The sequence below is a fragment of the Petaurus breviceps genome, unplaced genomic scaffold (assembly GCF_028583685.1).
Source record: "Petaurus breviceps papuanus isolate PSGF00001 unplaced genomic scaffold, PetGlider_PUasm1.0 140, whole genome shotgun sequence".
NCBI lineage: Eukaryota > Metazoa > Chordata > Mammalia > Diprotodontia > Petauridae > Petaurus > Petaurus breviceps.
Genome location: NW_027185698.1, coordinates 44,396,121 through 44,409,830, shown reverse-complemented (window position 1 = coordinate 44,409,830; position 13,710 = coordinate 44,396,121). Strand labels below are relative to the sequence as shown.

General features: G+C 38.1%; 1 protein-coding gene across 2 annotated transcripts in view; it reads right to left on the bottom strand.

Moving 5' to 3' along the window:
* LETM1 (leucine zipper and EF-hand containing transmembrane protein 1) overlaps positions 1-13,710 on the bottom strand; it is a 79,873-nt gene that overhangs the window by 20,805 nt on the left and 45,358 nt on the right. For both annotated transcript variants that reach the window (XM_069071161.1, XM_069071152.1), the window contains exons 5-8: positions 13,379-13,516; positions 9,985-10,188; positions 5,191-5,310; positions 1,353-1,484 (exon numbers count right to left, since the gene is read on the bottom strand). In XM_069071161.1, the coding sequence (XP_068927262.1) occupies positions 1,353-1,484; positions 5,191-5,310; positions 9,985-10,188; positions 13,379-13,516 (594 nt within the window). The remainder of the gene's footprint in view (positions 1-1,352; positions 1,485-5,190; positions 5,311-9,984; positions 10,189-13,378; positions 13,517-13,710) is intronic.

Genomic DNA, 13,710 nt, shown 5'->3' with positions numbered 1-13,710 from the left:
ACAATAACAAAGGGACAGGATCTTTGTGGTAGACAGGATCACAACTAACAAGAGAGAGAAGGCTGAGCTGCTTAAATTTGATTTGTCTTTTATTTTCTCTGACAGAAAGAATGACTTTGGTATTGAAAAAAACAGACAAAAATGATCAACAGGGAGATGACATTCAACTCCCACACAAGGCCTACTCCAGCAAAATAGTACAGTAACATACCAGGATTCACAGCACCAAAATTTTGAGGTCAACCATAACATTCCATTTTTTTTTTTTACCATCAATAAATGACTAAATTCTACAGATCTTGCTCAAGATTACACAGCAACATAGTAGTGGCAATGTCCACAGTAGAATATACTACAGCTACTTTACCTGTTCAAGATGTGGTTCCAAATATGTGGGGTTAGGTCTACCAAGCTGAGACCTAGTCCAATTAAAGAAGGAATAATTTAACTGTCCAGTGAATGAATGACATTTATATTTTATCAATGCTTACTATGAGAGAGGGGTCTCATTTTTTCCCTGTTCTTGTGGCCATATGAAGGTCTTCAAAATAGAGGTCATGAAAGTTTACTATTAGGTCATTTTTCGCATCTCTACAGTGGTAGATATCTTTTTTGCCATCTTCATCTTTAACATTCTAAAATCTGTTCACCCTGTCTGGTACAATTGAAAAAGTACCAACCAGTCTTGGACCCGAGTTCAAGCCCCGGATGCCCAACATTTACTGAAAGTGCCTAGGGCAAATTATAACACTTCTGAATCACAGTTTCCTCATCTGTAAAATAGGGATAACAACAGTTGCACTCACCTCCTTTACAGGGTTATTATGAGGAGAGCATTTTGTAAATTCTGAAATGCTCCAGGAATATTAACATTATGGCAACTGATTCCTCCAGTGTTTGCCCTTATCAAAGCCCTGTCCAAGGCCCAGTCCAGCTACACCTTTCTTAGAGGGTACTTTGATCACAGTCATCAAAGAGAGCTCTTTGCTGCAGGTACCACTCATTTCACATATCCTATCTTGCAATGTCATTAAACATTTCCCTCTGGTAGGATTATTTTATCAACTAGATAGCAAGCCCCCCAGAACAGCGCTTGGTTTAGACTTTTCTGCTTCCTTTGGCCTAGCAGCCTTCCCAGAATAGAAACCCAATAAATGCCTACTGCTATTGACAATGACAGGGTGCTGTTAAGGAACAAGTCATTATTTGTATTGGGATGGCTATCTAAAATATGTCATCATAATGATGCAACAATTTATTGAAATGTATATTTACAAATACAGAAAAAAGACAAAGATTAAAATGTATTCCGTGTATTAAGAGAAAAACTGCATTAGGCAAGTCATACTTACTGCACTCTCCGGAAGGGTCTGTAAGGTTGTCTTGAGCTGATCAGCTGGTGACAGGGTATCAGGCAGATACATAGCTCTGGATAGGAGAAGTAATGAAGTAGGGATTTCCTGATTCAGATGTAGGTCTAACCACTATAAGTAAAAAGAGATCACAGATTTTATGAAATGTGTTTCAATCTGTTTTTGAAATTACTCTTAAGCATAATACACAAAGAGTCTAGTAAGGTCCTATCAAATTCAGGATCAGATGAAATAATACTCACAAGTATTTCTTTTGATTTTTTTTTTTGCCTTTTTGGAGGGCAATTGGGGTTAAGTAACTTGCCCAAGGTTACAAGGCTACAACCCATTTTTGTGTGGGTATTAAGTGTGTCAGGCCGGAACCGATCTTGGGTCCTCCCAACTCCAGGGCCGGCGCTTTACTCACTGCGCCACCTAGCCACCCCTCGATTTTTTTTACAGATCTCTCAGATAAGCTCTCTGAAGTTGCTGTACTGAATAGAGTGTTGGATTTTGGAATCAGAAAACCTGGATTCAAATCCATTAACTACTATCTATATAGTATATATAGGCAAATCACTTAAGCTTCTCAGGGTCACATTTCCTCATCTATAAAATGAGGGGTTAGACTAAATGATCTCTAAGGCCCTTCCATCTCTAAACACATCAAATACTTGAAATTGTCCTCCTTTTATAAGTCTTCTCTTTGCAGATTAAGCAGCCCCAAATTCCTTCAATAGAAGGTTTTATGACATAGTTTCAAGTTCTCTCTTCTTCTGCTATTCTGATCATTCTATTCTAGAAAAATTGCAGTTATCAATGGTTTTTCTTAAACGTGGAATTCAGAAATAGACACAATATTCTAGATGAGATCTCATCACTGTAGAGGACCACAGAAGTATCTTACCACCTTCCTTGCTCTGGACCCTTGAGAAGAGAAGATGCTCAAACTTTTTGAACATTTCTCTGAAGCCTTAAGTTCATTAGCAGGGGATAGAAAAGGAAGGCTGTGACAGTAAAGACCCTGAGCAGGGGGGAGAGCGGATGGTCCTGGATTTCTGCTCCTAGGCTAAGAGCTGCTAATGAAAAGAAGCAGCCTGGAAGTCAGAAGTTCCATGAGAGGTGAGAGGAAAAGAATAAAAGAATACTAGATTTGAAATCAGAAAGCTTGAGTCCAGATGCAATATTTGTCCTTTATGCGCCTTGGGACAACCTCTTTGAGTTTTTGCATTGTCATCTATAAGATAGTACCATTCATCTATACCATTCACTGATACCATTCATCAATATCTGTGTATGCAGACACATACATCCACATCCACATCCACAAGAGGCAAAGAAGTACAGAAGGGACAGAAATTCAGTCTGGAAGACAAGACATCCACCTCTTACACACCCTGAATGGGCAAGACATCATATCCTGCTGCCCTAAGCAGCTCTCTAAGACTAAATTCACAGAGTAGTTGCAGATCTGCATTGACAAATGGTGTTTCCTCATAAGGGAACTCTCTATACTGATGAGATGACAGGTTTAGGCAAAAATAATACACAAATACATATGTGTACATACAAATAGATTCTTTTGTTTTTTTGCCTTTTGGAGGGCAATTGGGGTTAAGTAACTTTGCCCAAGGTTATACGGCTAGTTTTTTTGTGTGGGTGTTAAGTGTCTGAGGCCAGAACCAAACTCAGGTCCTCCTGACTCCGGGGCTAGCGTTCCACCTAGCCACCCCCGAATAGATTCTTAATACTACCAATGGTACATGAAGTTGAGATCAATGAAGTCAGGAAACATGATGATACCAAATCACACATACACACACAAAGGAAAGCCATGCTGGAGACACTAGCATTTTGAAAGCAGAGAGAAAGTGATTTTCAAGACCTCAGAGATGACAGCTTGAGGAAATGGAAGGATTTAAATGAAGATTTTTTTTTTTTAAGAATGAAGGAGATCTAGACATGTTTGAAAGCAACAGAGTAGGAACTGACAAAGAAAGATGGAAAGATTACCAGGGAAGGGAGAAAGGAAGGTAGTGACTGAGAAGGCAGTTAATCTGCTAAAGATGGGAAATGAACTATACACATAGATTAGTTAGCCTAAGCAAAGAGAAGGGGCCACCTCATTAGCAAAGACTGGTATAAAGAAAGACACACTCAAGGATAACATCAAGGGATTCTGAGATGAAGAGACAGAGAAAAAAGAGGTCATGGCAAATAACCTCTATTTATCAATAAAGCATGAGACAACGTCCTCAAATTTGATAGAGTAAGGGGAAAACTGAGTTCTGCTTGGAACAAGAGTAGCACACTAGATTGAATTTGGAAATGTGCTACACTTTAAATAATTCTAAGTCTGCCACAAAAATCTATCACTATTCTCTTGGTAATGCTGCCTGGCTACAAATAATGAAATATTACAATCTCCAAAGAATACAAATTACAGGTCATGCAAAATGGAGAGACATATGGTGGAAGAAGGCTGTCTACATCATATTTATGAACAATGATTTGCATGCAAGAAATGGCAAAAGAAATTATAAACAGATGAGTGGAAAAATTAGTCATGCAGGAAAAACTATCCATGGCACATTATAAGCCTTCTGCATATGAGGCAGATAATTGAGGGGGAGTCAGGGCACGACACAAACCAGATCAACCCAGGAGCTGAGGGTGGCTGGAAGGTAGGCTGACCTGGCCTGAACATGTGCCCACATCACGGACTCAAAACACAGACTGACTCAAGGAAGGACCAACATGTTAAGAGACACATACCACTACCTTCAAGAGAGCCTACAGAGAAATGTCCCAATTCCTCTTTCTGTACCTACAGAACAGAGATAAAATTCCTACTCTAAAGTCAAAAGATTACCTCCTTTCCAAGAAAAATAAGACCAATTCTTGATTACTTGGCAATTAATTACATTATCTGTGGAATATATTCTCTGCTTCTGCTTATTAGTATTCATCTAGAAGGTTCGAGGTGAAACCAACTTCATTTTACTTATTAGCAATGTTGTCAGACAGTAAGGCTTTGAGGTTCAGAAATTATCTACTGATTTGGTTCATTTATGTTTCTTCTGGCCTAAAAAATAGGCCAGAATTTCTGAAACTATATTCTAAGGAACCTTGAGCAAGCCACCTGATGACAATCAAAAGAAGTTTCAGGGGGAAAAGTAAATACTAGCAACATTTTTTTTAAAATATAAAACACACTGGGGGCGGCTAGGTGACACAGTGAATAGAGCACTGGCCCTGGAGTCAGGAGGATGTGAGTTCAAATCTGGCCTCAGACACTTAACACAAAAACTAGCCGTATGACCTTGGGCAAGTCACTTAACTCCAATTGCCCTCCAAAAAGCAAAAAATAAAATAAAATATAAAACACATAAAAATATTTGTCACAAGTGAACTTTTTCAGTTAAAAACTATCTCTTCTTTTACAGTCTAAATTTTCCTTTATTCCCCACTTTTATCTCAAGAGCTACTGTATATGCCCTCAGAATACTGAGGACCACTGACTTTATCAGTTCTGAAATTAGTTAGAGAAATGCTAAAATGGACAATGAATATTCATCTGAAAAGGTCCATTTCAAAGGAGCATCTCAAAACAGTACTTATCCCAATCCATTCTGTACCAGGCACCACTGATAGGTTTGCAAAAAGTCACAAGGTTAGGCTTAGTTATCAAGTCAAAATGCAATTGCTGGTTTTTCACCATCACTTTGTGAGTCTCAAGAAAAGCCCATATATGATCTAGGACATCCACAATTTAATTTCCACAAAATGTAGCGATTCCTCATTCTGTACAAACTATAAACTAGTGTTAGTTATTTACCTGTTTAAGTTGTTCCCTGAGACGTTCTTCAGTGACTCCCAAAGCCCTCATGCCTCGTGCCCGACAAGCAGCTTGTAATTCCTTGACATTCAGAGTATCTACTCCTTCCTCAGCAATAAGCTGTAAAGTAAAATGAAATGCAATCATCTCAAAAATGTGTCTTTTTTAAATCACTAAAGGTTTTATGAAGTCATCTATGATTAACACAATTGGTTAGTAAGCTCTAATTTGTAAAACTATTTCTCTCCAATCAAGGTTTGTCTAATGATTTTAAGAGGCAGCAGCAAAACATGGTTCTAGAAACATGTCTTGAAATTTTGGAGCTACAATTTTTTATGAGTTTGATTAAATGCATCAAGAACCTCCAGGAGAGGTGGGGAATAGGGAAAATAAAAGAATAACATATGTAAAGGGGAAAATTACAGAGAACACAGGGTCCAGGTCTGATAGTTGAAAAAGGTAATGGGAAAATGTATGATGTATAGGAGACATAAGGAATGAGGGAAGCTGGCTAGTAAAGAGGAATTAACAGAAAGGTAAGAGGACAAAGAGAGTGCACTACTCCTCTATGGAAGCCAAAGACATACAAGTCCATGAACTTCAGCACTGAGTAAAGACCTTGAAAAATGAGCATCATATCAATGCACAAGCCTGAAAGGAAAAGCTTAAAATTCCAGGAGTGGGCCTAAAACTACTTTTCATTTCCTTTCAACTTTCTTTTGACTAATTTTTCAGAGAAACCTCTTAAAAGCACTGACTTTTCTTACAGATAGATTCCTGTGGCCTCTTAACCTAGTAAAATAAAATAGAGAAAACAGAAGCAAGATGGAGTATGAAGAATTGTGGCAGAGGTCAAGGCAATCAAGAAAGGCCAAGTGATTTCTGAAAGCTATCTACCAGACTGAACTGCCAAGAGCCCTAAAGCGCTCTGACTCTACATTACCATTTCTGGACTTGTTTCTTACCCACATTTGCCTCCTATCAGCTTACTTGGGCATCTCGATGTGGTAGAAAAAGCTACTGAAAGGAGCGGCTAGGTGGAGCATTGAATAGAGCACCAGCCCTGGAGTCAGAAGGACCTGTGTTCAAATCCAGCCTCAGCCACTTAACACAAAAACTAACCATGTGACCCTGGGCAAGTCACAACCCCACTTGCCCTCCAAAAAAAAAAAATTTAAAAATTTTTTAAAAGATACTGAAGGGGCGGCCAGGTGGCTCAGCGAGTAAGAGCACCGGTTCCAGTGTCGGGATGACCTGGGCATCAAACCCAGGCTCAGATACTTAGCACCACACCCAGAAATAACTGGCTGTGTAACCTTGAGCAAGTTACTTAACCCCGATTGCTTAAAAATAAATAAATAAATGAAAATTTAAAAAAATAAAAGATACTGAAAGAGCAGGGTTCATATTCCAAACATACTAGTAAGTACGCCAACTATATGCAAATCACTTCTCAGAAGGCTCATTTTCTTCCTCAAATAATGTATTGTCACATAACTGTTATAAGAACACATTGTAAAGGCACTATATAAATGTAAACAAATATTAGTTTTATTAGCAGCCCACAAGCAGGAAGTACATATAATGTTCTATTTTGTATAGAGCCTATTTAAATAGAGCACCAAGGACAAAAAAGTATCAGTGGCCAAAAGTTCTAACTTTCTTATTTACTTTTATTTATATAATAGCCACTAGGGGCTGCTATCATGTCAAAACATTACTATGTCTAATGCTTAGAAAAAAGATTTAATAAAATATCCACGGAAAATTTAACTTTTAGACTAACTTTTACACCCAAAAAGTTGTGTGTGGGTGCATGTGTGTGTGGGCAGAGTCCATCCTCAAAGCCTCTTCGCCATGGCAGGACCTGCTAGAGCTCGTATTGCTCTGGAAGTACCCTGGCTTGCCTCTATGACATGACAGGCATGGAAGAAGCCGGCAGGGGAAGGATCCTCCTTCCAAAATAGCAAATAAACAAAAATAGTGAGAAAAGCTGCAACGACAATGTAGACCAATGATGTCAAACTCAAATAGAAAAATTAGAACCACTAAACAATAGATGGCAACTCTGTGGGCCACATAATGATCTTTAGTAAAGGGCACGTTAACATTATGTTCCATTGTATTTATATTTTTTAAGTACTTCCTAATTACATTCTGTTTGACATCTCTGATCTAGACCAAATTTCCATAATTACACAATTATGAACTCAACAACTGTGATAATGGACATTTACATAGTACATTTCACTGCCCAAAGCACTTCAGTGTCTCAACTGATGGTGAAAAAAGCCCTGTAAAAGGTGGGAAGCACAAGTATCATTATCCCTGAACAAAATGAGAGCCTGGAAGCCATGGGAGCTTAGATGCTTTGCCCACAGTCAGACACAATGGGCGCGACCTCTAGAAGCAGGGTCTGAATAAGCCCCCTGATCCTAGGCCTGGCATTCTAATCCTCCACAGCTTTTGTCCTGTAAGCTGAACGGCCACATTGGAGGAAAGCTTGAGGAATCTAATGGAACAAATCTTCCATTCCTGGGATATAACTGCACTATTGGGAAATTAGAACCTTTTCAAAAGCAGCAATTTTACTGAGAATTCTAGCCCTTCTCTAGCACCCTAGTCCTAGTAATTTATAAAACAGGGGGAGGGCGCAGGCAGGGCGGGCACTCTAAGGATGTTCGTTTTATGAATTTCGCGGAAGAAAGTTTACATGAAATGTACAGGGTGTCCAATAAACTGGGCTGCAGCATTTTAAGCAAGAGTCATAAGATCTTGGATAGAAGGGTTCTTAGTTAACAACTGGACATGAATTGAAAGCTATGAGAGGCGAAAAGACTTGCCCAAATCACAGGACAAAATCCAGGATCAGAGACCAGATTCAAAACCTACTCCTTCTCTGAGTAATGGTGAAAAAAAGCACAAAATAAGATACAGAGTATTACAAAGAAAACCCCTTTTATTGAATTACAGTTATTAAGATATTAAAAAAACAAGTTCAATGGTCCCAGGTTAAGAATCTCTGCTACAGAGAAATATTAGTATGGAAAGAATAGGAGAAATTTGCAATTTTCCTAATTGGTCATAAGAAATACCCTTCCTCATGATGTCCTTTTTTTTTTTTAAAGCAATTGGGGTTAAGTAACTTGCTCAAGGTTACACAGCCAGTTATTTCTGGGTGTGGTGCTAAGTGTCTGAGCCCAGATTTGATCCCCAGGTCATCCCGACACTGGAGCCGGTGCTCTTACTTGCTGAGCCACCTGGCTGCCCCTATGATGCCCTTTTGAGCTCCCTATTTCCAAAACAAAGATTTTAAGATTTAGAAAACTCAAGACATTCTACCTCCACTCAAGAAAACTGAAGCCTGTATTAAGGCAGATAGGACAGAAAATGACTAGTGTTTGGGTGAGCCAGAGCTTGGCATACCGAACAAGCAGATGCCATGGCAGCTCTGCAAGAGGTTATGCCAGTGGCTTCTGCTTCTGATCTGCAGGTGACTGGCTATTTCAGTCCTAAGCCTTTTACAATAATCTGAGTGACAGAGAGACAGCTTGATGGAAGCTCATTTTCATTTCTAAACAGTTAGTTTTAATCCACAGGTTCAGACATGAAAAATTAGAAAAATGTACTCTTGATAGATCCCAGAACCAAAATATAGATTGTCCCAAAAGTATTAGTGCAATCTTAAGCTTAAACACAAAAAAATTTTGAAAGGCTATTAAAAATATTAAGTATTGACATGTCTTACTAAAATTCAAAATAACCATCATCTTGTACTACACATCACTGTATTCAATTTTTGACCTTTGTAAAAAAAATCTTTAGCAGCTATTGCTCAATATATGAAAGAATTGCATTTGTAATTCCAGCCTTAATATAATCCAAAGAACACAGTTTAGATGCGTACACATCAGTTCTGATGTAACCACATGAGAAAAAGTTTAATGAAGATATCTCAAGTGACTGAGGTGGCCAAGAAAGTGAACTTCCTCAAACAATGCATCAGTCTGAGAAAGTATTATCCAGAAACTTACACACAGAATATATAATGACAAAGTATGTTGTCTTGTTAAAATTAAAAATTTGTTACTCAGAATTCACAAAATTAATAAATGTAAATAAAACTTGGATAATTAAATTTCAAAAGGATTTTGGGGTAATGGTGTATTATTTATTACTTCTGAAGTTATTAAAGCTCATTTTTTTCTTCTTTTTTAAATTTATTTTTACTTTTTATAAGATTTTGAGTTGAAAATTTTTTCCTCCTCCCTCCCCAAGACAGCATGCAAACATATTTCCACATTAGTCATGTTGTGAAACAATAATCAGAACAAAAGGGAAAAACCATGAGAAACAGGGGGGGGGGGAGGGGAAGGGAAAGAAAATCGCATGCTTCAATTTGCATTCAGACTCCATTGTACTTTCTCTGGATGTGGACAGCATGTGCCACCGTGAGCCAACTGTCTCAGATCACTGCACTACCAAGAAGAGCTAGGTCTATCAAAGCGGATCCTTGAACAATGTCACTGTTACTGTGTACAATGTTCTCCTGGCTCTGCTCATGAAGTTATTAAAGTTTAAAACTGCACGAAGACTTTTGGAACACCCTGCATGTTTCAGGAAGAAAATTCACACACCCCAGAACTCCCTCCCTCCCTCCCTTCCCATTTATAAATCAGCAGAGAAGTGCTAGAATTCTAAGCAAAAACTCTGCTACCAAAAAGACCCCTGCAAATATCCCACAGTGCCCCTGCCAGCTTTCTATCAGCTCACTCAGCTCTCCTATCCACCTACCTTGTCATCTGCTTTCATTGATCGCAGTCTCATGATCAGCTGAAAGCGCAAAAAGTTGTTTGTCCCGATTGACTGCAGCTCCAGCAGTCTGCAGAGGGCCACCAACTGCGGTCTGGTCAGGTTGTCCAGAGTCAGCTCGTCCTCAAACAGTTTGGAGAAACGCAAGATTTCTTCATTGGTAGGTCTCTCTCCGGTCTCTCGTATCTACAAATCCAACAGGGGACAAGGATGCCCACAGAAATCAGCAAAAGCCTCAGGGCACAGCCAGAAACTCTATCTCCCCCTCGATTCTGAAGTCAAGATCTGAAGTCCCACTGAACAGAGCCCAGGTCCTGCACTGGGGTCCTGTCACAGGTTTTCCAGACTGGTCAAAGCATCTCCCAAGCTCTGAAAGGCCTCAAGAGATCTCATCCAACCAGGACCTGAATGGGAACCACCTTTACTGCATATCACCCTCAACTAATTCTTTTTAACTGACCTAAATGTTATTTATTTCTTATTCTGAACCAAAATGCATCTCTCTATAACTTCCTTCCATTACTCCTACTGCTGTCCTCTGGCACCAAAATAACAGTCAAATCATTCTTTCATAAAACTACCCTTCAAATATTTGAAGAATAGCTTTTAGAAGTTTGAACCCTTTCAGTTTATAAAATGCATCTGTCTTTAAAAGACCTTTTATATTTTTATTTATTATAAATTGATTACCTGTCATCAAAACTACAGGCAAACATTTCTAAAACAAATCTACCAATGTTATCAATGAACATAAGTGTACTGGGTATCATAATTTCACATGACTGCTTATTCTGAGTTTATGAACATGATCTTAGATGTGAGAGAGGTTTGAGAATCAAAGCTGATCATGTAAAATACAAGAAATAATTTTTTGTATTAAGGACAGTCTAGAAATGATTTTTCCCATGGGAATCCTTATAGTCCTAACTATCAAAGCTAAAATTACATGCAATAAATGGAGTTCAAGCCTTCAGACAGTAATACAGGTCGTCCTCTGTATTTTGTGGCTTTTTAGTTTACTTAGTTTACTTTGAATTCTAGCCCTTCTCTAGCACCCTAACCCTAGTAATTTATAAAACAGGGGTGGGGGGAAGGCCCTCTAGGGATGTTCATTTTCTGAATTTCGAGGAAGAAATTGTACTTTGTGCTTTTACATGAAACCAGAGGCCTAGCAAAGTGAAACTTAATTGCAACAATCTAAAACCCTGACAATTGCAAGTATTGCAAAAATGAGTCCAGAGACAAGGAATTTCAAAGCCCTCTCCACTTGGCTTCATACCACATTTGGGCAAACACTCTGACAAAGCAGACTGAAATGTTAACTGAGTCCTCTGCTGCCCCCTACTTACCCAACAGCTAGTTCTCAGACAGCCATAGTCCTAGCAGAAAGCAATACAGAACCCGCTCTACCACATTCCAACAGCTGGCCAGTTATCTGCATCATTATTATCTTCCTGAAGCTACCCATTCTATTTGGGGACAAGTCCATGTACTACAAGGTCCTTTCTTCTACTGAGCTGAAATTTGCCTCCCTGTAATTTCTAGCCATTATCCCTTAACTTCTGCCCTCTGGGACCAAAAGAAGTTCAATTTAATCCTCCCAAATATCACCACACACATGGTTGTAAGACAGAACCTTTCACAGAGGTTCAAGCGCTCTCAATTTATAAGACTCCTCACAAATTAAAAGACCTTTCTCTCTTTTAAGATTTCTCATTTGCATTTCAATTAACTGGGACTGAAATCCAGAATGACAAGAAATGATGGATAGTCTATTTAACTTGACTGTGCATTCTGAATTTATGAGAAAATACTGGAGAAAATCATCAAAAATATTTCAAAAATCAAGTCTTGGCAGCAGTGGGGTGAGTACAAAAACAATATTTTACTCTGGACAGATCAAATATAATTTTGATAGATTAATAATGAGTTCTCTTAGTCAAATATTGTTTTAAAAGCAAAAATGTCAGCACAGGTACAATTTTTGCTAATTTGAGATGAGCAAACATGGATAGATTTTGGTAATATGTAAAATATCACTTCATTTGTAAGGTATCAACAGGAAAAAAAACTATAAAATACAGGTACAATTTCCAAATAAAGTGAAGCTTTACCTTTTTTTTTTTTCCTTTTTGGAGGGGGCAAGGTAGGGCAATTGGGGTTAAGTGACTTGCCCAAAGTCACATGGCTAGTTATTTTGTGTTCAGCATCTGAGGCTGGATTTGAACTAAGGTCCTCCTGACTCCAGGACCAGTGCTCTATTTACTACACCACCTCGCCGCCCCGAAACTTTACCCTTTTAAAGGTATCACATTTTATTTTTACTCTTCTGACAGAAATCTTTCTAAAATGTATGGCATTTATTCCTGTTTCAAGTCACTTCTTTGGGCTTGTTGGAAGAGGAGCTCTTCCAACTCTAAACTTCTCTAATTTTGACCTCTAAAACACAGACCAGACTCTTATTTATGTACTTCAAAAGGAGTCTCACGCTGCATCAAAATGAGGTGCTTCCTGTAAGTCCTCTCAGCTCCCTTCAAATAGAATAAAACACATTATGGCTCTATCCTTGCATTAACTCTAATCAAAGACTTTGTCTGCTTAGCTCCTGTTACCATTCCATTTCCCAAGAAGGCAACTGTTTTTGGTTTGAAGTTCTGTGGGAGAGAATAAAAAAGCACATGCACATGTGGTGGTATCATGGGAGAAGCATAACGTGTGGACCCAGCTTTTCTACTCACTCTCAAGTAAGTCTGTCCCTCTTCTTCACTATGCTATGTATGGAGTCTCAGAAGTATGTGTGACAGACTGAGTGGATATAATTTTTCTCATCTTACAAATGGGGAAATTATTATCGACTATACTGGGCCTTCTTATAGTCATGACTATAATGACTGCTAAATACCAATTGTAACTTAGCCTAGTACTGAATGAATTGATTCTATGAAAATATTGAACTAAAAAAACTGTGGTGACTTTGTTTTGTTTTTTTTTATGAGTAAACTGTGTTTATGTATAACTATAAATACAAAACAGGATTATTACCTCTAGTTTACAAATGAGGAAAAGAGGACTTGTTCACGGTCCTATGACTATACTATAGCAGAACTAAGATTACAACCCAACTCAGTCAAATGCCCTTCCATTAAGGCTTAATTAAGTTTAAGATTTAACACTAATAAAATCTCATTATAAAATTTTCCTTCTAATGAATGTCTAAAGCAAAAAAGAAAGCAAGCAAAAAAGATAGATATGTTTTGGATAACATTACAAAAATTCAGTACTATTTTAAATTCTTTGTGGAAATAGCTTCAAATGTATAAAATCAGACAAATATTCTAAAACAAAACAAGTTAAACACTTGACAGACCATATTCACCTTTTGAAAAAATTTTGAAAAGTCTTCTGTAGCATTTCCTTTAGCAGCTTTATTTTTTAAGGCTATTTCCTCAATTGTGTCTTGAAGAAATTTAGCCACTTCAAGTTTTACTCTCAATTCTTTCTTCAATCTCTCTTCCTATAAAAAAAAAAAAAAGGAAGCTTTGACTCATGATGGCCTATCCCAGAAACACATATTCATTCTGAAATTTGCTCTGCTACATCTTACTCAAGAGTTTAACTATCACATCAATGTCTCCTCACTAGAGGATGGCCATTACGAATTTGCAGAAACAGGGGAGCTGCCATCTCATTGGCAGAAATAGACCATTT